Source organism: Gossypium hirsutum, chromosome A08, assembly GCF_007990345.1.
Source record: "Gossypium hirsutum isolate 1008001.06 chromosome A08, Gossypium_hirsutum_v2.1, whole genome shotgun sequence".
NCBI lineage: Eukaryota > Viridiplantae > Streptophyta > Magnoliopsida > Malvales > Malvaceae > Gossypium > Gossypium hirsutum.
In genome coordinates this window covers 124,769,291-124,794,344 of record NC_053431.1, presented here as the reverse complement: position 1 = coordinate 124,794,344, position 25,054 = coordinate 124,769,291, and the positions used below count along the sequence as shown (strand labels likewise).

The 25,054-nt window shown below is 31.6% G+C and overlaps 3 protein-coding genes across 4 annotated transcripts; 1 reads left to right on the top strand and 2 right to left on the bottom strand.

The window, feature by feature from the left end:
- The first annotated feature begins 266 nt into the window (after nt 1-266).
- On the top strand, nt 267-7,084 carry LOC107928267 (protein SIEVE ELEMENT OCCLUSION B). The gene is made up of 7 exons (XM_016859454.2): nt 267-543; nt 1,265-1,366; nt 2,822-3,243; nt 3,863-3,969; nt 4,373-4,464; nt 5,002-5,475; nt 6,110-7,084. The coding sequence occupies exons 1-7, from the start codon at nt 355-357 to the stop codon at nt 6,722-6,724; spliced, it is 2,001 nt and encodes a 666-aa protein (XP_016714943.2). The 5' UTR covers nt 267-354; the 3' UTR covers nt 6,725-7,084.
- Nucleotides 7,085-7,687: 603 nt separating this feature from the next.
- Nucleotides 7,688-17,882, bottom strand: LOC107928258 (uncharacterized). Of its 2 annotated transcripts, none has more exons than XM_016859445.2 (15): nt 17,653-17,882; nt 15,834-15,956; nt 14,568-14,618; nt 14,372-14,467; nt 13,599-13,679; nt 13,392-13,510; nt 13,204-13,257; nt 12,465-12,581; nt 12,228-12,296; nt 11,907-11,973; nt 11,106-11,159; nt 10,909-11,031; nt 9,654-9,728; nt 8,465-8,497; nt 7,688-8,085 (listed from the first exon to the last, which is right to left on the bottom strand). In XM_016859445.2, exons 1-15 carry the CDS (start codon nt 17,668-17,670, stop codon nt 7,990-7,992), a joined length of 1,176 nt encoding a protein of 391 aa, XP_016714934.1. In that variant the 5' UTR covers nt 17,671-17,882; the 3' UTR covers nt 7,688-7,989. The 2 variants fall into 2 exon arrangements, with proteins under 2 accessions (XP_016714934.1, XP_016714933.1); XM_016859444.2 differs by having other exon boundaries at nt 13,204-13,305; nt 17,653-17,879.
- Nucleotides 17,883-18,861: 979 nt separating this feature from the next.
- Nucleotides 18,862-24,305, bottom strand: LOC107928247 (protein TRIGALACTOSYLDIACYLGLYCEROL 3, chloroplastic). The gene is made up of 10 exons (XM_016859432.2): nt 23,814-24,305; nt 23,034-23,162; nt 21,767-21,862; nt 21,576-21,653; nt 21,434-21,495; nt 20,985-21,060; nt 20,559-20,666; nt 20,144-20,319; nt 19,972-20,056; nt 18,862-19,237 (listed from the first exon to the last, which is right to left on the bottom strand). Exons 1-10 carry the CDS (start codon nt 24,012-24,014, stop codon nt 19,199-19,201), a joined length of 1,050 nt encoding a protein of 349 aa, XP_016714921.1. The 5' UTR covers nt 24,015-24,305; the 3' UTR covers nt 18,862-19,198.
- Nucleotides 24,306-25,054: the final 749 nt, after the last annotated feature.

Sequence of the window (25,054 nt, the reverse complement as noted above, 5' to 3'; positions counted from 1 at the left end):
TAATTAAACCTCAAAATTTTCTGAAATTTTTAAGTAGATCCCAAAACTTAATGTCACATTCCATCATCGGATATGATAAAGATAATTTGATGACTCCATTAAAAACATTTTCAAGTTCAAAAGCAAACTCTTTGAGGACGTTCCGTGAAATTAACCCGATATGTTTTTTTTTTGGGGTAAGAACCCAATAATATGCTTTAATTGGAAAAGAATCAATCCTTAAGAGTTTGTTATATATATATATATATATATATATATGAACAAATATGCAATCTAAGACTCACACTCACTCTTTCCCTTTCCCTTTCCCTTTCACTTTCAGTTTGAAGTTTGAGTTTTGAGCAGAGCTTACAAATGGCAGCAACAGCAGCATCCAGCCTTAGCTACGGCATTGGTGGTACTCAGATTTTATGGGTACCACAGGGACTGTTAGAGCAAATTGTGAGCACTCACTCTTCTTATCAAACCCACCATGTTGATCTTCAACATCTTGTTAACCTCATTTCCTGCATTTTCCAAAACGCTGCCGTTTCTTCCTCAAAGGTACTCTCTCTCTCTGTCTCTCTCTCTATATATAATATAGATGACCGGTATTATTCACGTACGGTGGGTAGGGGTGAATTTAGAATTTTTAGGTTAAAATTTAATTATAAATTTTTGAGAGGTTAAAATATAATTTTATTATTTGTTAATTTATAGTTTCATCATTTTTAAGGGATTGAAAAGATTTTTTTTTAGAGTCAAAGATAAAATTTTATCATATATATTATTTTATAATTTCATTATTTATAAATAGACTAAATTAGTAATTTTTTATTTGGGCTTTTCCTCCCTTCCCCCTTAAATTCACCCTTAACGGGGGAGATTTCATCTTCTAACTATACCCAAAGTTAGAAGTGACAAGTTGACATAGAGAGAGTGTCTCGTTGAGTGCTTCAGAAGGTGAATCATGCGCATTGCTATATGTTATAGGGCGTAGGTTTGAGAGCTAGTTCAAGTAGTAGCATTTTTATCCATAAGTGCCCTATAGCATAATTGGCACTCTCAGGTAGCCAAGAGACGTTTTTACTCTTTGAAATCTATCGCCTTTTCAAATTATCAAGCACTCAACTCTCATAGAATTGGAAAATAAAACCCCTTCAAATATATGCCAGATGTACTAAGGGTCTTACTTAAGATCTTATCTTTGACAATATATATATAATTTACCAGCACTAACAGTTATTACAAGATAAATGATATATATTTATGATATTCGATTTAGGGTGTTGAACAATATGCACAATTAACCGATATGATCAATAAGCTGGAAACTGTGGACGGTATGCATCAAGCTTTGGAAAATATTCGAAATCTTTCTTGTGAGGTAAATTGTTACTTTTCTATTTTCATTTTACGGGTTCGAATATCCATAAATATTCAATTATTTTTATTTAGATTGAAATATTTCAAATTTAAATTTAAATGGTGTAATTCACATAGAAAATGAATTGAGAATAGTGATGCATTATCTTATGCTTGAGTATTTGAATAATAATATTAATAATTAGATTTAATAAAGAGAAACTTTTGACCCACTAAATATATAATAAAATTTTATTTAACTTTACTTTTATTAGAAAAATCGAAGCCACCTTTTACTTTTTTTTTTCTTTATAAAAATAATAAATAATATTTTTTATCTAAACATAAATAGTTTTGCAGTATGAATCGAAAAATTGGATAGTCCAGCACAAAAGCTTGATTATAATTTATAAAAAAAAAAGATTTAACTGAGTGAAGTAAAATAAATTCTTTTGAAATATTCTTTATTTCCAACAAACACTTTATTAAATAAAACTTAAAAATAAATACAAATAATTTATTTATTTATTATCCATTAGCATCCATGAATTGCAGGTTTATGTAAGTTTATACACTAACAACATATTAAATCTAAATATTAATAATAAAAATTTATATTTATTTCACCTTACGGTGTATAAATGTATACGTTGAATACTACCACTTACTAAAAAGTTGAATTAAGGTTACCTCAAAAAAGGAAAAAGTTTAATTAAGGTTATAATGTACTGTTAATAGAGGTAAGCAAAATTCAGGTAAAACCGAATTAATTCAGTTAATTAATGGAATTCTGTTAATTGGTAGGTTAATCGAATTAATTTGGTTAGGGTTGGTTAATAATTTTTTGAAAGTTTGGCTAATGGTTAATTCGGTTCGAAATCGGTTAATTAACTGAAAATTTATATTTTTTATATACATTTTACATATATTAAATTCGGTTAATTCGATTAATTTTTTTATATGATTTATATTTATTTTAACCAAAAAAATAAAAAACATATAAATTTCGGTTATTTCAGTTAACCTACCGAATTAACCAAAAAAGTTTAATTCGGTTAACGGTTAAGGTTTTAAAGTGTCGATCAATTCGGTTAATGGTAGTTTGGGTCAGTTAGCCGATTGAACACCCCTAACTGTTAGTCCCTGTAGTTGTATAGATTTTGAGATTTGGCTCATATACTTACTTTTTCAATTTAAAAAGCTTAGTCCAGTCATTATCATCGTTGATATTTTTGTAAAATTTTATCAAAATTTAACATTTTTTTTTGGTGTCAATCATATGTTGACAGCCTAAGCAAAATTTTAGGTTGACAACTTTTAATAAAAAATATTTATGATTTTAATAACCGGATTAAAATTTTTAAATAAAAAAAGGAGGAATTTATTTTTAATTTTAACAAAAATCTAACGATTTTAATGACAACCTAATCTCAAAATTTTTAACTTTTACGGAAAATACTTACTATTTTAAATGCAGATGTCATGCTGTGTATCAACAATGGCAAGCAGTGTGGACGAAACAATGATGCAAATGCTCCGAAGGCTGAAAGACTATTCATGGAACGCCAAAGTGGTGTTGGCGATGGCCGCTTTCGCATGCAGTGTTGGTGAGTCGTCAATGCTTGTCAAGCATCGTAACACCGACCCTATTGCCATGTACGTTGAAACCCTCAAAGGCCACCGTTATACCACCACGGATTTCACCGTGCTCGAACGCATCGGGCTTTTCAAGGCCATGATCGATGTCGCCAACACCAACTTGGCCTTTTTGGCCCCTTCCATTTCTCGCATTCCCAAAGAGGTCCACTCAATCAAAGATGCCATTGCTTGTTTCCCCACAGCTGCATACAAGATCCTTCGGATTGTTTTGCAAATCACAAGCATTTTAAGCAAAAAGAAGTAAGCTTTTTTGTTTTTTAATATTTGAGAATTATTATGTTTGTAGTGGCGGCACAAGCCACTGAGTATTGGGGCTATTTAAAATTTTTTAATATTTTAAAGGGTTTAATTAAAATTTTACCAACAGGGAAGGGGGAAGGTCCCTTCTGGCTCTAATTTAGTTCTGCCACTGTATGTTGATTACGATTTGGCTTAATTTACCTTTTGACCTCTGAACTATATCTGTTTTTCATTTTGTACTTTTTTCCTCTACACTTTGATACATGAACTATCATTTTCTTCCCAATTAACCCCCCAGAAAAATTTCTGACTCGTGATTTATTCTTATGGGTCACCGATAATTTTGGGGGTAAAAAGGGTTGAAAATAATAGTTCAAATATCAAAAAGAGACAAAAAAAATTTTATGTACCAAAATAGAAAAAAGGTATAATTTATGGACCAAATCATAAACAAAACCTTACTATTTTGCCTTTTGGAAAAATAGAAAAAGATGACATTATTTAAAATTTTTAAAAATAAATTTATTTATCTTCATTTCAGCTGACTTAATAGTGCATAAATTATATATTATTATGCATGAAATATAATTTATGAAATATTTTTTAAAATTATTTTCAGGGACCATTTTGAATCCACAATCCAAGAATTAAATGTCTTGGCAAATGAAGTTAGCCATATAAATAACATCCTTCAAGAGAAGTTAACCCTTTGCCTAAGGGATGCTGGTAAGCCTTTTATATACCACAAATAAATATTTTTATTAAAAATTTATATAATAAATAAACATTTGTTTCAAATGGTAAAATTAAATGGGTTCAATTTTTTTATAATTTTATATAACTTAATTCATTTGTAGTAAATATATATACACTATCAGTAGGTTAATATTGTTTTTTATGGACTATTACCGATTCAAATATTATAATTATCATTTACGACAGATTCGAAATGAAGTATTAACCTTTGGATTTTTTTTCCCGAATCTGTTTTTCTTTTACATATAATAATTTTGAATGTTATAATTTATTTTATTTTTTTCAGATAATACATTTAAATATCCAAATTTGAAGTAATTATTTCCTTTTTAAAAAATATTGTGAATGTTCATATAATGGAAATGGCATGCAGAAAAATACACATATGAAGATATAACCATACGTATTACTAAAATCAGCATCTCAGAATTCATCGACAAAATCATGCATTACGTGAGGATTCAGGTAATTTGGTTTAATTACAGTTTTCATCTAATATTGCTGGATCAATTCTGGTTTTAGTCCCTTTACTATGATATAATTTGTGATTTAGTCCTTTTACTTTAATTAGGTATAATTTCATCCTCTATTTTTATAATGTTTATAAGTAGGTCCAAATGGATAACCCTATTAGTTGCTGCCGTTAAAATTATGATGTAATTTAAAAATTAAAACTATTTTAAACATTCATCTGCAATGTAAATATATTCTTAAATATGATTGATTGGATTTTCATGTGACTTTAATTATGACCATATAATAGTAAAAAAAAAAAGAAGTCAAAGCATCAGTTTACGGTAGCAACTAACCATGTTATCAATTTAGACCTATTAATAATATTATAAAAATAGAGGATTAAATTATAACGAATTAAAATAGAAGGATTATATCCTAAAATTGAACATAGTAAAGAGACTAAATTATAAATATACATTGTCATGCATCAAATATTAACCCTTTCGACAATTAATGATTTCTTTTCCGACATGAATAAACAAACAGGGCTTTGAAAATCTAAGAAACAAGCATCTTTTGTTCCTCGTATCGGATCTCGACATCTCTATCGATGAGATCAAGGTTCTCAATTGGTTGTACGAAAGAAACGACCAAATGTATGAGATCGTTTGGCTCCCGATCATCGACTTGTCGATGTCGTACGATGTGAAACGATTTTGGGAGCTTAAACAGTTGATGAAATGGAGTGTGGCAGTGGAGCCAACAAGGGTCGAGGCCGACGTCGTCGAGTTTGTGAAGAAAGAGTGGCATTTCATAAGGCAGGCGATCGCAGTGTCGATGACTTCGGCCGGGGAAGTGGTGTGCCAAAATGCTCTCCCCATGTTATGGACTTGGGGGAACACGGCTTTCCCATTTAGTGATAAAACCGAGCAGATTCTATGGAACTCTGTAGATGAACGACATGGTTGGAAGCTTGATTTGGTGCTTGATGACTTCATTGTCCCCGAATTACGTTCATGGGTACGTTGCATACATTCATAAAACTCTCTTCATATATATATATATTTTAAATATTTTATATTAATGTTTATAAATTTTAAAATTAAAATTAATTAATTAAATAATTTTTATTGTTTAATTTGAATTCAAACTAAATTAAATTAACGAGGTAAAAGGGTTAAATCACTTTTTGGGATCTAAATTTGATATTTATTTTTGCATTAGGGTCTGAACTTTTTTTAAAATTAATCTCTAAATTTAACAATTGTTCTTATATTAGGCCTTGAAAATTTTTTTTGTTCAAATTTATCCTTGATATTATTTGAAAACCCTAAAATTTAAGCTATAATGCAGAAAAAATTGTCAAGTTTAAAGATTAACTTAAATAAAAAAAGTTCAAATTTACCGTTTAAATCATTCAAGTTTTCTGATCGGATTTTTCAAGTCAAATATTTCAAATTGTTATTCAAGTCTAACAATTAAGTTTAGCTCATTTTAGATTATTTATTTATTTCAAATTTGAGTTTAAGAGATCGTGAATTTTCATAAATTAAATTGATTTATGGAATCAAATATCGAATTGTGTTCAAAATTTACAATTTCATTAACTATTATTTTTTCTTTTATCATTTAATTTGATCCATGATTTTATCAGATAGAGAATCGAACAACATTCGTTTGCTTATTCGGCGGAGGTGACATTTCATGGATTCAAGAATTCACCGAGAAAGTCAAATACGCCGCCTACGCCGCCGGCGTTACCTTAAAACTAGTTTTCGTCGGAAAAAACAAAGCCAAATTAGGCTTATCAAAAACCGACCTCAGCCGTGACATCAAAGTCATCGAATCGGAGATCCGGTGGCGGTTCTGGACAAAACTAGAAAGCATATTACACGCCAAAATCCGACACGGCAAAACAACCACCGCTTATAAAACTGATGTAGTAATCCATGAAGCTTTGAAAGTGGTCGGCCATGGCGGAAAAGGCGAATCGTGGGCCGTTTTCTCGATGGGACCCGACCCGATGGTAACAACCGACGGCGAAACGGGTTTAACCATCATGTCGAATTACCTGAATTGGAGACAAGACACTACTGGACTACGGTTCTTAGAAGGTGTGAAGCATTACAAAGAGGTGATATCGAGGGATGTTCATGGCTGCATCAAGGTTCATTTGCCAGTCCTGGGTCGGGTTCCGGGTATTATGGTTTGCCCCGATTGCTCTAAAGTGATGGATATGTTTTATACGTATCGTTGTTGTGATGAGTGATTTGTTTAAATTCGGGACTAAATATCTCTACCTTAATTCAAATTGGTCCCTTTTTTTGTCAATGGTATTTAATCTATTTATCTTATCTTATCAAAAAATTACAGCATCCGATAAAAACATGCCATATGTCATGTTTTTATTGGTCAATAATATTTTTGATAAAAGAAGATAAAATTAATAGTTTAAATACAAACCTCTAAAGAGGTATATATCACTTTAAGTCAATTTACGGGACAAATCTTCTACTATTATATTATATCTATACTTTAAGAGTGTTTTTAACCACTTTTATGTTGTTGTAATTTTAGATTAAATCTCTTTATTTTAATAATATAATATAATATAATTTTATATTACATTACATGAATGGTCATTTATGATTTTATAATTAAATGTTCTCTAAAAAATCTCACGAAATAGAGGGAAACTTCTATTTTTTTTTTTGTTCTCATGTTGCATGTCTTTGATACGAAATAATTTGAGTATCTCATAGATGTTTTAAAATACGGATTGATAATTAAACTAGTTAGATTATTGATTACCAATTCAATTGGTTTAATTGTCGATCCAATAATAATTAAATAAACAGTTAAAAATTATTTAGAAATCAATTCAATTCTTTTGTCACATTCGGTTTTCCATCCAATCAATCTAGTTTGGTTTCACCAACAAGGGTCATAAGTGATGTACAAAGGGACTACCGTAGTCACCCAACTAACTTAACTTTTTAGTGTTTCCAATTTGATGTTAATTGGCTTGTAATAAAAAAATAAAATTGAATAATTGGGTGATCATTTTGTAACTTTTCATAGTTAAATTGAAAAACAAAAAGACATAGGGACTATTAATAAAATTTACCCTTATAAATTTAAATTTTGAATCTAGATATCTGCATCATTGTCTTATCCTCAGGCTTTGGGCTCCAAGCAAGAAGCTATAAGTTGACACTACAGATAAAATCAGTAAGCTAAAAGAAGGCTGTTATTATTTTCCTCCCAGTTCCTATAAAACATTATATTCTCTTTATTCCACTAAATAATCGAATGATTTAATCCGGTGCCTATATCGAATATAAACAAATGAACTGAACCAGGCACCGAGCTCAGCTCCATACGAGGATCGCGCATTTTTGTTTGGAAAAAGTACCTGCTTAATCTCTTCCTCCCATTTAGCAACATCCTATGACTATGATGCACAATTGTATGCAACACTTTACACAGTTTTACCTGAGCCAACAAAATCGGAGAATGCAGTCAATGTTCTTGCTAGTGATATGGATCGACCCAGCACTTATCGTTCTTCGCAGCTTTCTCCCATCGTTGTCTGAAAAAGTACAACTCGACGTAGGACTGCCTCCTTACCTGTACAAATCAAGTTCGTACTCCGATAATTATAACCAGTGTTTTCGTGCAATTAAATGATTGCCAAGTCAGTCAATGCCTAGAAAAAGATCTTTTGATATTTTCAACATTTGAACTCTATTTACAACAAATAATCAACAAGGGATCGAATAAGTTCTCCTTTGGCTAAATCTCCAAGCCAGCACCTCAAAGTACCATGCATAAGACTTATACAGAACACATGTTGTAAATCCAAGACGGTTCCCAATTTGGTACAGGATGATGAATATACTAAGTTTCCATTAAGGATCGAGAATGCATGAGGCAGACAAACATCGATAAGAATCAATAATGCATACCATAAGGAAGATGATGCAAAGCAATAAACCCAGATACTTACTTCCACTCTAGGATCTTGTGGGCGACGAGGTTTCTGCAATACAGAAACAGACCAAATAGTTAGCCAAGACAAAATACCGAAGGTACCACAATTGACTAGGGCAAGAATACGACAGGCCATACATTTTCATAGTTTTCATATTCACAGATAGCGATGGCCGCTATATTTGCACAAGCTAACCAATTAATTCACATTTTATCTAAAATAAATCTTTTCAGGGGTTCGGATTTGGTGTAACTAACGCAAGCAACTCATGTAGAGATTTTAAGACATTCTCAAATCAACGGTATCGGTTTATAATCCGTTCCCGGTAGTTTTCGGTTTAAAAATACTCTTATACAACATATAATCAGATACCAGAAAGATGAAAAAAGAACATTGGAGCATTGAACAACCAATAAACCAGCACAAGAAATCCACTGAACTTCCAAGATGACAGATAATAGCAGTGTTTAAAAAATCAGACTGGACTGCCCTATATCATTAAACCGGGTATCTTTCAAATAGGTTGAACCAATAAGAAACTTAAAAAAGAAAAACCAACAAAATCCCTATAAACCGTTTTAAACTTTTTTTTAATTCTTTTCATTAAATTAAACCTTGAATTTATATTAAATATTCTTACATTTAGTCAAATACACAGTTTTGTTAAATATTTACGATACTTATATAATATTAATATTTAATCTTTTTAATACCAGAGCACATACGTTTTTGCATGCTTTCTTCTCTGAATGAAATTGTTTAGAAATACAAAATGGAGCTGTGGTGTTATATACACACACATGTATATATATACTGTATATGACTACACCATTCGGCTATCCCTTCTACAAAGATTGTCCTTATATCCTAATACGTGTTCCCAATAAATTTTGTCCCTTTCGCATAAGGACACAAGTACATCAAGGCCTTAATCACCAGTAATAGCAGAGAGAGGATTGGCTAAAAGAACACAGTTTTCCAAATGTAGTAATCGACACAACAGCAGAAAAGCACTAGCAGGAACCTAGAGCAGAGATGCAGAAATCACTAAACTGCTGAGCACCATCATTCAAGGATATTTGCTTAAATAAAGAAAATAATGAACCATAAAAATCTTTTCTTTTTTTTTTTTTGGGGGGGGGGGTGGGGGTGGATAAGCTATGTACCACTAACATCTTACTGATACAGATATCAAATTTCTAACCTTTTTTTTCTTTGCTTTAACATAGTGGCGCAGTATGTATGCATCATTCACAACAATACCTTTGATTCGATCACCCTATTAAAGAAAAACATGTTAAGCAACAATCTTTTAGGTAAGCAAAATAAGAGAGAAACCCACTTTAAATAGCTTGCTTGTGCACAATAACCAATTTTTGTATAATAATTGTGTTTAACAGGTTAAATTTTTACATAAAATTTGACACATGTAGCTAAAGCAAGCAACTCATGTGACTAAAGACAACATCTGCATTGCAATGATCTTTGTTCAAGGGTAAGAACTAGTAACTAAAGCAACTCATGGAGCGATGTAAGACATTCTCAAAAACCAATGGTAATGGTGTATAATCCCTTGCCTGTAGTTTTGAGTTTAGATATCCTCTTATACAACATATAAAAGCTCAGAACTTCTAGATTTCAAACACACATTTTAAATTGGACTAACAGATAGCAGTAGCAATTTAACCTTAAAGAACTGCTGAAAAGAATTAAACAGAATAAGAAATATGCTCTGCCGCCAATTTTGTTTAATTCATTTGTCTGCATCAATCTACTGTTCCTTAAATCCAGAGGGCTTGCTAAGAACTTAATACCAAAGAACATATGTTTACACTTTAATATGCAAGATTTCTGCGGTGAATGTATGATTTTCACCATTTGGCAACCCTTTCTACAAAAATTGTTCATATGTCTTAAACAAATACATGTTCCAAATGTTAATTTCACATATGAACACACAAGTACTTGAGGGCCTAAATCACCAATAATAGCAAAGCTGTGGTTTAAAGGTATAGAGCTCAAGTGTTTTATGTGCTTCGTTAAGAAATTCCTTGTTATTGTTTGACGAAAAAAAAAATAAGCTTAAAATGTCCAAATATGTAGATTTTAGAGAAAAAAAAACTCAAGTCCAGCATCGGTACCACTAAGAATATTTTAGTTTATGCACCACAACAATTGAATATGTTAGTTGCATAAACTGGACTTCTTGATATTAAGGCTTATTTAGTTGCATCTTATGCATCACCGTGTTTGAACCACAGTTTTGCAAATCAACCATAATGCCAAAATAAGCCTTAACCAGCCTGGCATAAGATGCAACTAACCACAAAGTAATCAGTACAACAACAGTAAAGCATTTCTCAAAATTGCTTACCACCATTACTAAAGGATGATAATGCTTGAATACAGAAAATAATGTACCTGTTAAGATCTTGTGGAAATAGATATTAATTTCTAACCTTGTCCAGCCGTCGACCTCCAGCAGTAGAGCGATTTTTTGCACCTATGCCCCCTAGAGTAGGACGATTGTGGTGGACTACATACTCAGCATCCACAATACCAATATTTTTGGTTCGATCACCCTATTAAAATACAGGTTAAGCAAAATTCTATTGCTTTAGCAAAATAAGATGAAAACCCACTTTAAGTAGCTTGCCTGTGCACAATATCCAACTTGCATATCTATACCCCAGGCATGGATCAAATCATTCTGGAAAAAGATAAATAAATAAAATAACGTAAATAGATAAGGATGTGACATTAAAAGAGGAAGAAAGACTGATGTATGAGGCAATTTTATAAACCTTTAAATAGCATGACCAAGGAACATTCACAGGCTTGCAAAACTAGAGCAAAGTTTGAGGGTGTGTTTGGACACTATGGAGTAATTTCTAGAAAGTTTAATTACTAAACTAGTAATTACACCCTCTTGTAATTACAAGGAATTCTAATTCCTAGAATAAAAAATTTTTAAAAAAAGTTTGAAAGTCATCATGGCTAATTACCCTGTGCAATTCCCCCAATTCTCAACCCCCTCGTAAGAATTGGAGCAAGTAACTGAGGTGCTACAATTCCTCTCAATTTAGTGCGACCTACTAATTACAATGGCTACCCAAAAATGCCACACATGTGTAATTACAAGCACTTACACCCAAATCCAATTACTATATGGCTTTCCAAACACACCGTACACATAACAAATCTCAAAAATATTAACGAAACAAAAAATGCAAACCAGCTCCTTCTCATCAATCATTCAGTTAACCTAAAAATCATGTTTCAGATAAACTCAGCTCCATATTATAGATGTATCATTTCGTATTTAGCATTAAATGGTATGATAGCAAAGATATATAGCAATTGAACACCATGCTCCACCCAAAAAAGAGGGAAGAAGTTAAGAAAAGAAAAGAGGCAAGAATAAGGATGTAAAAATCCCACAGTCTAAAAGGCAAACCTGAATCATGTACCATACACAACGCCAGGCAGCTCTCGAGAAAACAGGGGCCATCATTTCGATCCACCTGTCACATTCTCTTGTTCCTTAGATTTGGTAAGCAAAACCAAAATTTGACAGGGGTTTCAAATTCATTAATTTCGTTGAGTTGCACAATAATAGCTTCTGTAAGCATAGATTCTTTTGTGAATCTCAGTAGAAAAAATACCCTCTCACATCAATAGAATTAAAATGACAGTTTCTTAACTTAATTATTTAGTGAAGAATAAGTAAATTCTAAGAACCAATGGAGAATATTTAGTAATTTTACTGATATTTTACCCTGTGCATGGAGGTCCTTTACTATGGGCATCACAATGCTTCCCATTAGCACCTGGTTTGAAAGCTGTCCTGCAATGAAAAATCATACACAATGAAGCAAATTAAGTCACTAGTTTCAATAGACTATGTATTAAACAAATTTGTGCATGGTTTACAAAAGTAGCGTATTCAGAATATGCAATGTATAGCACAAGTAGCTTTCAGAGTAGATATCGAGAAATAAATGACTACAAGAACCTGTGCACTATTGATTTGCTTTCACGTGCAGTAATTTGATGGTGTACCTCTGATTTAGAACGATCAAGTGCAGGCTGCGATATCTCTAGCCCTTCATGCTCAATAATTGACACATATCTGAGTTATCAAATTAAGTTATAGATTTTAAATTTTGAATCTATAAAATAGAATATCAGTGGTAATTAAATAAGATGCAGTTATTTAATAGCCAAAACACTTTCTCCTTTTAAATAAGCATATAGCAAAATTTAGCAGACATGGGAAAGGAAACAAACAACTTCATAAGCTTTGCAGTAACTATCATACTTCCTTCAACACATGATAGAACTATACTTTGAAACTGCAACTGAAAGGGCAAAAACTGAACATCGATACATACAGCATTAAGCAATTTCAACTGCAGGTAGAATATCATCAGCTGACGCAAACCATCTCCATCAGGCTCCACAGTCATTCTTAATTCTATAGACAGGGTATAACTAAGAGTAGTCTATGGCTATCACTGCTACACTACTAGTAGAACTGTTCAACAAAAGCCATCATAAATTTCCACATTTGTGCACGTTTCAGAACCTCTGAGTTATTTAAATGCATCTTAATTATCACACAGCATAAGTTTATTAGCAACATTTTTCTACTTGAACTATAAAAGGATTTCATTTCTCAAATTGACAGAAATGAGCAGAGAGCTTCTAACATATAATCCGTGTTCTAATATGGATAATCACATTCAACGTACACTTTCGGGTGAAAATGTTCAACTCCAAGGTCCTCATCCCAGAGAAAAATGTAACTATATTCCGAAACAATATCAGGGTGTAAGAAACGCTTTGCAAACCACCTAATCACCCAGAAATAAAATTCAGGAGAAATTTAGAATAATGCTACTTCCCTATAATTTGTTATGGGATTGGAAAGATTCCTTACCATTTAGTTTGATTGCGTGCAGAAACATGTATGACTTTATCACACCATTCAAAATGCTTCCATTCATCAACAATACCATCATAATGGAAAAGCATAACTACAAAATCACTAGATAGAAACTATACAATAGAAAACAAAGAGCAATCAAACTCAAAAATATATACAAGCAACTGGTATACTTTAAAGAACAAAGGAATTATCATCTACCATCTTAACCATTTTGTCTACTAGATCTTTTTGCTTTATTCCAACAGCAACTGCAAATAAGCTGGTAGAAGTATTGTCCTTCTGTCCAAACAGTAGTGCAATAGTAAAATTAGTATGGCCAGATGTGTCAGTGTCACATCAACAAAATGAATTGCCCCTGGAGGAATTAGCAGCATGATAATTTTGACATGAAAGTCATACACCATGTGCTAATTCTTTTACAAGATTTCCATGTATTTGGAGGACCCTTGGATGTTCATGTACCCATACCCTGCATATACGTCAAACTCGGGTACTTTGAGAAAAATAGAGTCAGAGCAACATAGTTCTGAAGTTCCAATGAATTAACATTATTCTATTTGAGAAAATAGAAATTGTCAAAACCAAAAGTGCACAAAGAATTATTAAGAATTCTATTAGCTAAAAAGAGGTTCTATCCTTCTAATCTAAATCCAAACAACAAATCAACCAAATGTAAACTATCTGCGATTCAAGAATATCCAGAGACATGAATGTGCTGCAATGGTGCAATTCCAACTTTACTAATAAAACTCATCAAAGTTGTATGTTTAATTAAAGTTGCATGTGCTTTACGCAGCCAGAAGTTTACAGTAAGGTGCAGTCTTTTCCATGGAGTTGTTTCAAATGGGAAAGTGTACACCCCATAAATTCTATTCTCAAAATTCGAGTGAGAAACATGTTTACAAGGTTATGTGCCCATTCATATTGGTTACGGGAAAGTGCATGCTCAATCACATTGATTAGAACATTACCTCTGGGAAGCCCCATAAAGGTCGCATCTCTAAGTTTGATGTATTTTCAATGATACCTTCAGGTAATGGCGCAGTTCCGGGAGGCTTGCACTGGTTCTAAAAATATGAAACAGAAAATGGATTCTTGTTTGCCAGAAAAACATTTTCATAAATAAGGATGTGATTAAGCAAAATCTTTAAAGTCTCCTGAACAAACCTTGCAATTACCAACATTTGAGCTCTGCAAAATATCAGCTAATCCCCATGTCTGCACAAAGGGAACAACTTTCATTCTAGATATCCATCAATATATCTCTTTCTATTCGATATATGGCACTGACTTCCAAAAAGAAAAACTGATAAAAGGTTCATATTCGACCTTTAAATTATTGGAGATAACAAACAACCTACAAATTTCAAACTTAAACCCATGGGGAAAAATGGGCTATTTTACTAAATTGACCCAAAATTTTTTGATATTTACAAAAATAATTCAGATTTAAAAATAATCAACAAAATAACTTGAAATAAACAGTAGAATTGGGTTTTGGCCGGTATCAACTCGTATTTTGCACCCATGATTGCCTGATGATTGTGTCAGGCTTTAAAAAATTATTTTTTTTAATTTTGGCCTGTCAATGGCCGGCACCAGAGTATTTTTTTTAAATCGTATTACACTGGTATATAAAATATGAGTTTTAAAAAAAAATTTAGTGCTTGCCAGTCAATGGCCGGCACTAAGTACAAAAAAAAAATTCAAATTTTTTTGGTGGTCGCCAATGGCAAAAATAGAACATTTAAATGAAATAAGAAAAAATTTAAATTTAAATTTAAAAATAATATAAATTAATTAGAAATTTTTTTGTTAAAAACTCGTATTTTGTATACCAGTGTAATACGAATTTAAAAATTAGTATTTTGGTGCCGACCATTGATAGGCCAGCACAAAAAATATTTGAATTTTTTTTTGTACTTGGTGCCGGCCATTGACAGGCTAGCACCAAATTTTTTTTTAAAAAACTCGTATTCTTGTATACCACAGTAATACGATTTAAAAAAAAATATCCTGGTGCCGGCCATTGACAGGCCAAAACTAAAAAAATCAATTTTTTAAAGCCTGATACAATCATCAGGCAATCATGGGTGTAAAATACGAGTTAGTACCGGCCATTGACAGGCCAAAACCCAATTCTACTATTCATTTCAGGTCATTTTGGTGATTATTTTTGAACCTAGGTCATTTTTATAAATATAAAAAATTTTTGGATCAATTTAGTAAAATAGCCGGGAAAAATGTAATAAACAAATCAATAGCACCTTCAACTGTATGCTGATGGGAATCCACAGAATATTAAACGGTGTGAATATTAATTAGATGATGTAAATGAAGAAAACCATACAGAGAGACCCGCTATAGCACATATAGAAAGTCAAATAATGCAACAAAATTCATATCATATGGGATCTAAAATGGAAAATATACCTCTCTATTTTCTGTTTCTACATTTGAAAACCCTAGAAGGTAAATTATAGAAAGCAAAGCAGTGGCTGGAACGATGCTACAAAGACATGAACCCCAACCTTTCCGTTCAGCAATCAGAGGTATCTGTCAAATATAACAAACCAAACATATAACGATCTAAACAATTAGAAATCCAACTAGCAGATTGGAGCGCACACATCTTCTCAAATTATGACATAGTAACCACTAGTAATCAGCAAGTATAAGTATTGATGCAGATTCTATGACTAAATAAAGAATTAGAGGGATAGGCGGAGCAAAAATATTCCAAAATTTTGGCATAGCCCTTGGTAAATTTACCAAAGATGAAATTGAGTAAAGTTCTATTTCTATCAAAGGGTAATATGAAGATTTCGAGTGAGTGTTTATATAATTTTCTTCTGTCAAAAGAAATGATTCATCGAAATAATGAGTCATTGGATAGTAAACATTAATGATTCATAATCATAAACATTGATATCTAACAAAAGAATTAAAGGCCAACAAAACAAGTAAATTGGATTTCGTAAATATTCTTAAATAATATGACAGAATAAACATTAGTGATTCAAGAATGTAAACACTGATGCAGCTTCTATAATTATAACAGAGTAAGCATTAGTGATTAGCGGATGTAAACATCAATGCAGCTTCTATAATTAACTATAGAATTATATGTAATAGGACACGAAGCAGATATGAGGACACAAATATTCTCAAATTATGACATAGGAAATATTAATGATTCATAATCATAAACATTGATATCTAGCAAAGGAATTAAAAGCCAACAAAACAAGCAAATTGGATTTCATAAATTTTCTAAAATTATGAGAGTAAACATTAGTGATTCAAGGATGTAAACATTGAAGCAGCTTCTATAATTATAATAGATTAAATATTAGTGATTCATGAATGTAAACATCAATGCAGCTTCTATAATTAACTAAAGAATCACATGCAATTGCACAACAAGCATATAGGAGGGGACAAAAATAATTTCAAATTATGACATCAGAAACATTAGTGAATCCAAATATAAACATCTACAAAGCATATTAATCGTTAATATTGTCTCTGGTAAGAATCAAAAGACTCCAAAATTACAGACAAGTATTAGGTGCAATGGTAGGCACATTGCATTCTCAAGAGGAGATATAGGTTCAAACTTTGGAGATGACATTATTGGGAGGGACAGCCATAAACTCTGAACATTGACCATAAAACAGAGGAGAATAAAAAAAAAACTTCAAAATTAAGTGAATAACCAATAAGCTTCATTGAAGTGTGAGGCATAGAGACTATGAAGAAGTTCCCCGTTTCTTTATAAAATCAATGAATTTCATAGCATACCAACATCATGCAACAAATGCATCAAGCAAAAAGAAAAAAAGAAACTCAATTTCCAATATATTTTTATATACACAGAGACACACATATACAGATAACTTGAATACCCTGAAAATTGTGCAAATAAAAAAAGAAGACAGTATTTTGCATATAAAATTAGATGACATTTCACAGAATTAAAAATTAAAATTCAATTCAAATACAAATTCAAATTCAAATATAATTCAAACTTTTTCTACTCTCTTTACTTTTTTTACTGAAAAAAAAAACAAAAATAAAGATGAAAATAGAGCCTAAAAAAACCATGACTGTTCCAACATACAAATTCCTAGTTCTAAGCATAGATAAATAAGATTCTGCACGAACGAGAAAAAATGAGGAGAAAAGTAGAAAAGGTAATCACGGAATTAATTATTATCAACTTTTATTATTAAAGAAAAAAAAAACTTACAAAATGTACTGATTTCATATCGACGAAATATGAAAACAAAAACAACTTTTTGCTTCTGGCTTGAAGCTTAAAAATGGGGTGTCCTTAGACAAGAAACGAAAACGTTTTCCAGGAAAATTTTCAAAAAAAAAATAGAAACATGAAAAGGATTGTATATATATTATATGATAGGAAAGATTTTTTTTTTTTAAATACAGAGTTGGGCTGAATGCATGAAAATGAAGCAGTTTTGAATTTTTATTTTTTTACATTTTTTTAAAATTTATATATATATTTTTTAGAATAATATTAATAATAATTAAAATAACGAAAAAAAATAGAAACCGAAGAACGCGGTAGAAATAACTGGCGTAAAATTTTTGTCCGTTTCCCACGCTCATAATTTTCATATTTCTGTTTAGATTTTATTTATTTATTAAAATTTAAATTATTTTTTAATAAATTATGGCTAAACTCACTCAAGGTCATTAAACTCTTAATAAGTTTACATTTTAGTCATTTAATTTTAAAATATTACAAAATAATTATTAAATTATTTGAAAGTATTTATTTTAAGCTATTGGATTGTTAAGTTTTTATTTTAAATTTAGTTAGTCTAAGCGACGATTTAACAATTGTACGATAGATCAATACCCACTGATTGGTTATTAAAAACAATTTAACACTATTAACAGTTAGATTTAAATTTTTAAAATATAAAAAGTAGAGATTAAATTCTTAAAAGTAAAAGTATAATGACTAAATTTTAAATTTGTGAAGAGTATAAAAAACTATAACATATTTTAACCAAATATATAGTTTCTAAAAAGTAGATATTGTTTTAATAACCACACCAATATTTTATTATTTACGGCAAATGTTCAACGTTTGAAGATACTTTTCCTAACACTGTCATCTCTAAGATTCAAACTACTAATTCTCGATTCAATCATTGGTGCAACAAAACTTAAATAAATAAATATTTTTTTATAAATAATAAAAAATATTTATAAAATTTATAAAATTAATCCAACCATCAGTATATTTTTATATGAGTTTTTGGTTTTTTTATAAATTCCGAATGATTCACTCAAAAATTGGTTCACTATGTTTAGATCGATATACCAATTAGTTCCCAACTCAACCGATCCAATCCAATTCAAATATCACTATAAGGTAATAATGATATAATTAAAAGGCAAAACCATAAGAATAACTTTACGAATCAACTAAATTAAGCTTCGGATTTGTCTTTGATTATTTCTTTGCATCCAATAATTGTCATTTTACACTAAAAAAATGGTATGTTCTCAGAGTGCAGGATTTTTTAATTTCTGTTGTAGAAAATAAAGTCTTTTTACAGGAAAGTACACTTGCAAAGATAATAGCAAAGGTAACCAACCCCCCAAAAGAAAAGAGCTACACTGATCTAAAACAACATTGACCTGCAAATACAATGCCAAACATTGAAAATTGACATTTTTTACTTGATTTTCCTGAGAATCCTAGCTAAAAAGAAATTCAATGACCAAATTTGATCTTTTGAAAGCTTTGTATATATGTGCCTCTAATATCTGATTGGACCATCCAGACTCCCAGATGCAAACTGAAAAACATAAGGGCAATTAAATAAGATCATAGATGTCGGTATATTTATTACCACAATCCATCTGTTGAATTTATCGATATATATAACATTTAATTTACTCAAAATTCAACCTGCATGATATATGTGAATAGGACATAAAAGTATATGGACATCTCTCTTACATATATAGACACAAGCATATGTATTAACTCATCTAAGAAGGTTTTCATATTGGACTAGTGGTCGAACTGCTCAGACCACCATTTCCTAGTTCGACCGGTCCAACCAGTTCAATTGAATAAATTATTAAAAAATAAAAAATATATATTTAAAAATAGAAGAAAAAAAACAGTTCAACCAATTCGAACCGGCTGGTTCAACTGGTTTGCTGGCCAACCGATCCAACACCTTATTGCCCCGGCCAGGTCCCAATCCTACCGGTCTGACCAGATGGTCCAGTCCAGTTCCAAAAACAATGATCTAAGAAGTAACATATGCATGAAGATCCTAAACCGACTGCCCTTAGTTCTTGCTCACGAGAGAGAGACAAGGTGTACCTATGTTACTCAAACTACGATGTGAGTATCAAACAAGGGGATGTGACTGACACGAGTATGTTCAATTATTTTCTAAGCTTTTCCATGTATTCGAGGGACTTCAAAGGGGCATATCCCCATACTCATTGCCATATGCATCAGATAAATTACACTGCATTCTCTTTTAAGTTCATGGCAACTAGTTTCAGTCATTACCTGTCTAACAATTGGATTTGTCGACGTTGTAAATTCTTCGGTCATTCCTTGCCAAACAACCTTCCCCTCATGAAGAAACAATAACCTATTACGTAAAGATGAAGTTCATTAAGTATGGCATCCAACATCATAGCAAAAAACCAATTAAAAACATCATGATTTTGGGGTAAACCTGTCGACAGCTCTTCGAATGGTACTATGTTGATGAGTAACAACCACATAAGATGCAATCTTCCCTTGTTTCCCTGATGCATCTTCACCCTTTGTATGGACAGAGCGGATGAGATCTTCAACAACAGTCGATGCAATTGGATCGAGGCCAGCTGTTGGTTCATCATATAAAAGCACCTGGAGAAATAAAAGGAGGTGACCAAGCCGGAATATACTCCAGTGGGAATGTGGACTAAATTTTATGGTCCTACAGTTAGGGATTAAACTCTGAAAGCAAATAGGATCGGCTGGATACTAGTTGAAACTTGAAAGGAAGACCAATTTAATGTTTATCTTAAGATACAAAACCGAGGCAGTTATACAACATTACAACTTCCAATCCACATCCATTAACTTCAAAGAGAAATTTACTATACCTCTGGCTCAATTGATTCTTTGGAGATGTCACAAATTATAGAACGAGCTAAAGCAACTCTTTTCTTCATTCCTCCGGACAACTCAGAAGGTAATCTTTCTTCAACTCCCTGAAGAGAACATTGCGTTGGAATTTTTAATCAGCCGGAAACTTAAATATTAAGGCACCTACAGTGCAGAAAGAGGTGACAGAAGTAAAGGCGTACACTTGTTACATTCTATGAGAACTGAGATTCCACAATTAACTACGGAAAACAAGTTCCAACTGTTCATTACACTGATTTTCACTTAAGCCCGACCCAACATCTTGCTAAGATCTTACTTGTTTGTTACAGGAAAACTCTGAATCAAGCCAAAAAGTTCCAAGCCAGGACAGCTAATTAACATTCTACGCTATCCAAGAAAAGAAAGTGGAATCACAAGCATACCTTTAAACCAACAGCAGCCAAGGTCTCCGTCACGAGCAGTGAAATTTGTTCATCAGACATGCATGAATTTTCGTATCTATGCAATAATAAGCACAAAGTCATCAACCAACTCGAAGTAATTTCTTTATTTGGGAGAAAAGGAAATCAGAATCCAAGACAACCTCCTAAAAGCCAATGATGTTTGAACCGGACTGGACCGGCCAGTCGAACTGGTTGTTCTGGGAACCGGCCGGGGTACCGGTCTGGAGAATGGCCTTGAACTGGTTTAGACCAGGAACCGGTTGAACCAGGTTGTTTTATTTTTATTTTTTGAATTTTCAATAATTTTTTAATCGGACTGGCGAATCAATGACCTGACTGGTTCGACCACCAGTCCGGTTCTAAAAACATTGCTAAAAGCTAAGGAAAAAATGCAGTATTTGTAGGAAAGAATTTATACTGTCTCTTACAAAAGGAAACCAACATTTTCACGAACGGTCAAAGAATCAAAAAGTGCTGCACTCTGAAAAACCTGTTAGAGAAGAGTAAACAAAGAAATGGATCATGCCACTGATAAATTGTATCATATTTAGAGCTTAAATAAAATTTTACCAATCCAATTCGAAGACCAGATATCTCATCATCACCAATCAAACCCATTCTCTTTTTGCCTCGAATATATACCTCTCCCTACACATGAGAGTTATGTATTCTTTTTATAAGGATCTAAGCAGTAATAAATCGATATGCAACACAAACGAATTGCCAAAACTATGAAGACAGACTCAATAAGCATTGCCCACCTTGTCTGGTGCAAGAAGTCCAGCAATAATCTTCAGAATCGTAGATTTCCCAGTGCCGGAAGGACCAATAATTCCCACAGCTTCACCATGCCTAATCTATTAATCAAAGGAGACATAAGGAATCAACGGATAAAAGTGAAAAAAAAATTTGATAATAATAGAGAATACTACTACATGAAATGGCAAAAAACCGAGCTATGATCGTACACAAAGAAAATTTATGTTTCTAACTCACCTTTGTTCATATTTTTGGACATGGGGAATTGGTAAAAAGGGATCCAAAATGAGGATACAAGTACATGGATACATCATATCATTATAGAACACTAGACATACATCTAAGACTGTAAACTGTAAATAAGAACTTGATACAACTAATTCAGGATGCCACCAAGTTAAGGCTAACATGGTACTCATATATCCCATTTTGTCTACGACTAAGGTGTCAGGTATGATCGAGGCAACCTTAAACCGTCCATGTTTGAACATGTTTTGGGTACCCAGAAATTATGAAGTCCTTAAATCATTCGAGACAAAGTTAGTTCTGTTCAATTTGAGAGAAGTACTTCAATGCAGTCCAGACATAAGGTCCGATTCTCATTCATGACCCCGAAGTTGAAGAAACTTAAAATCAAGATGGGGCTATATAGAATACATCCTTAAAAACCACCTAAACTAAACCATATATGTTATCAAAAAGCTAAATTAGATTTGAAGTAGGAAGATAGTACAATGAAAGGAAACAATAGAACTAGTGAAATTTAAAACCATACACCTAAATGGAACTAATCCCCTTTAAGAATCAACAAAAAAGACTATCAACTACACTCAACTAAAACTGATCATTTACATCACCATCTCCATTGCAGCTATAAACCAGAAAAAATAATCAGTAAAGAAGGAAATAAACATGAAATAGAAACCCAATTTCTTTTCCTGATAGGAAAATAAAATGAAAGAAAGCTGGTTTTTATTCATGTGATGGAAAATAAAAGTTTCAGTCTAGCGAAGATGAAATAAATTGGAACGAATATAGTGAAGTCTAGCATAGTAATATAGAACTCCATGTCATCTTATGCACTTGTTCGAGAAACTATAGGACGGAAAACTCTTCCTATGAGTAAAAATGTTCAAACAGTAATTCCAAGAAGTATCTTCTAAGAACTTGAAACAACCCTCATGCAGTACAATCCATAAATATTTGTTCACATGTAGTCCAAACACTCACGGAAATAACATAAAACATATCTAAAGCCAAGAAAATCACCTTGAAGCTCACACCTCGCAAGATATGTTTTTCTCCAAATGATTTGTAAACATTTCGACATTCAATGAGAACATCAGAATCATTCTCATGCTTCACTTCCTTGCTGAAATTCCCATATTTGGATGATTCCTAAAAATAAATGCAAAAATCACCATGTTGAGACTGAGAAACTAAAAATAATACATGTAAACTCAAATCTTTGAGTTCCCAAGGCTTCATTTGGTTATTGCTTTTGCTAGTTGTTTCCTCTTCCAAAAGCAAAATGTTCATTTGGACACAAAAATAATAATTTTTTAAACAATTAAACATTAAAATTGCATACTTAAATAGAACAATTATGTTAGAAATGGAAGTGCATTTTATTTATTTGTCCACTAATGTTCTACCTTTTACTTCTGCGTCTTAGCTACCTTTTTTTAAAGCAAAAACAAATAGCAATAAGGAAACAGAGACTAAAATCTCTAAATGCCTAAAAAAAGAGTTGGATAATTTTACACGGTTCAATTGCAAGAGACAATATAAGCATAATTTGGATGCAAAAATTACCTTGAAACAACAAATTATAAACAATTTGGAAGCATAAAACAAAAACAAGAAAAAAAGAAAGTAATAGCAAGTCCTATAATATAAGCAAAGACATTTCTAGCAATCAAGCAGATTCCATTAAAACAAACAGCAAAAAATTTTCAAGTCAACCTAAATAAACTTCCATAAAAAAATCCTTTTAAATTAAATAAAAAAGAGATAAAAGAACAGAAAAAAAATTGCAGAAATAATTACAGTAAATTTAGTTCCATGGAATTCATCACGTCCCAGGTTTCTAGTAGGAGGAGCCATACAAGCACAGATAACATTTCTTTGCTCCTTTTTCTCATTGAAACAACAAAATTTGCTCCTTTCTTTGCCCAAATCACAATGCCTAGTTGATGTAACTACAGGGAACGACCCCAATAAACTTGATGAAAAGGTCGCACTAGTCATTTTTTCTTTGAGAGAAATGAAAAAAAAAACTTTGAAAACCCTGATATATTAATAGAATCCCATCATTTTTTGACAACGAAATTTCAAAGAGAATTGTAAAAGGAAATCTGGGTATTGAAAATTAGTGAATTTGGAGAAGACCCAGAATCGGATTCATAGAGATTTAGGAAATCTTAGAAATACCCAGATAGGTTTATATTGATCAAAGAAAAATGAAGTCCCCCAAACTTGAAGTGGGCAAATGGTTTGGAATATAGGAGCCAAAAATCTAATTAAAACTTAATGAATAAATTGATAAAAAGGAAAAAATGAAAAATGAAATTTGGGACAAAAAAAAAAGGGGTGTTTCGTATTATATTAGAAGGTTAAAGTATTTAAGAGAACCTTGTATTATAATTATAGTATCAAATTAGTCCCTCACTCTTTTTATTAAAATGACTCAATTTAGTCTTTATAGTATTAAAAAGAATCAAATAAATTATAGTTCAATTTCGAACAAAAGATTTCATTTATAAAATTATAAAAACATTAACATTATTAACTATGTTAGATAGTAAATATTATTTGTATTTCAATTGGCTTATTTAATTTTTTTATTAATAATATAGGGATTAAATTGATTTGTTTAATAATAAAGGGACTAATTTGATGTAATCTTTATAACATAAGAATCTCTTATGTAGTTTCACCTATATTAGAAATTAGAAGCGTGAAGAACATGCCCATTGGATTGGCGGCTTAAATGGTCAGTTGGTTGGTGGAAGCGTGTGTATATACGAGGTATTGGTGTGTCAAGTCGGGTCGGGTCGAGTTTGAATTGACTTTAAATATAATATTAATATATTTTATATTTATTTAAGTTCGATTTGATTAAAAATAAGATTTAAAAATTTTTTAAGCAAGTTCATTTTTTTATATAATTAACTTAAGCTCATTTTAAGCCTACTCATATTATTAAAAAATTTAAAATATATATTTATACTATTTTTTATTTATTAAAATTTTATATATAGGTATCTTGACATTTTTTTTAATTTTTA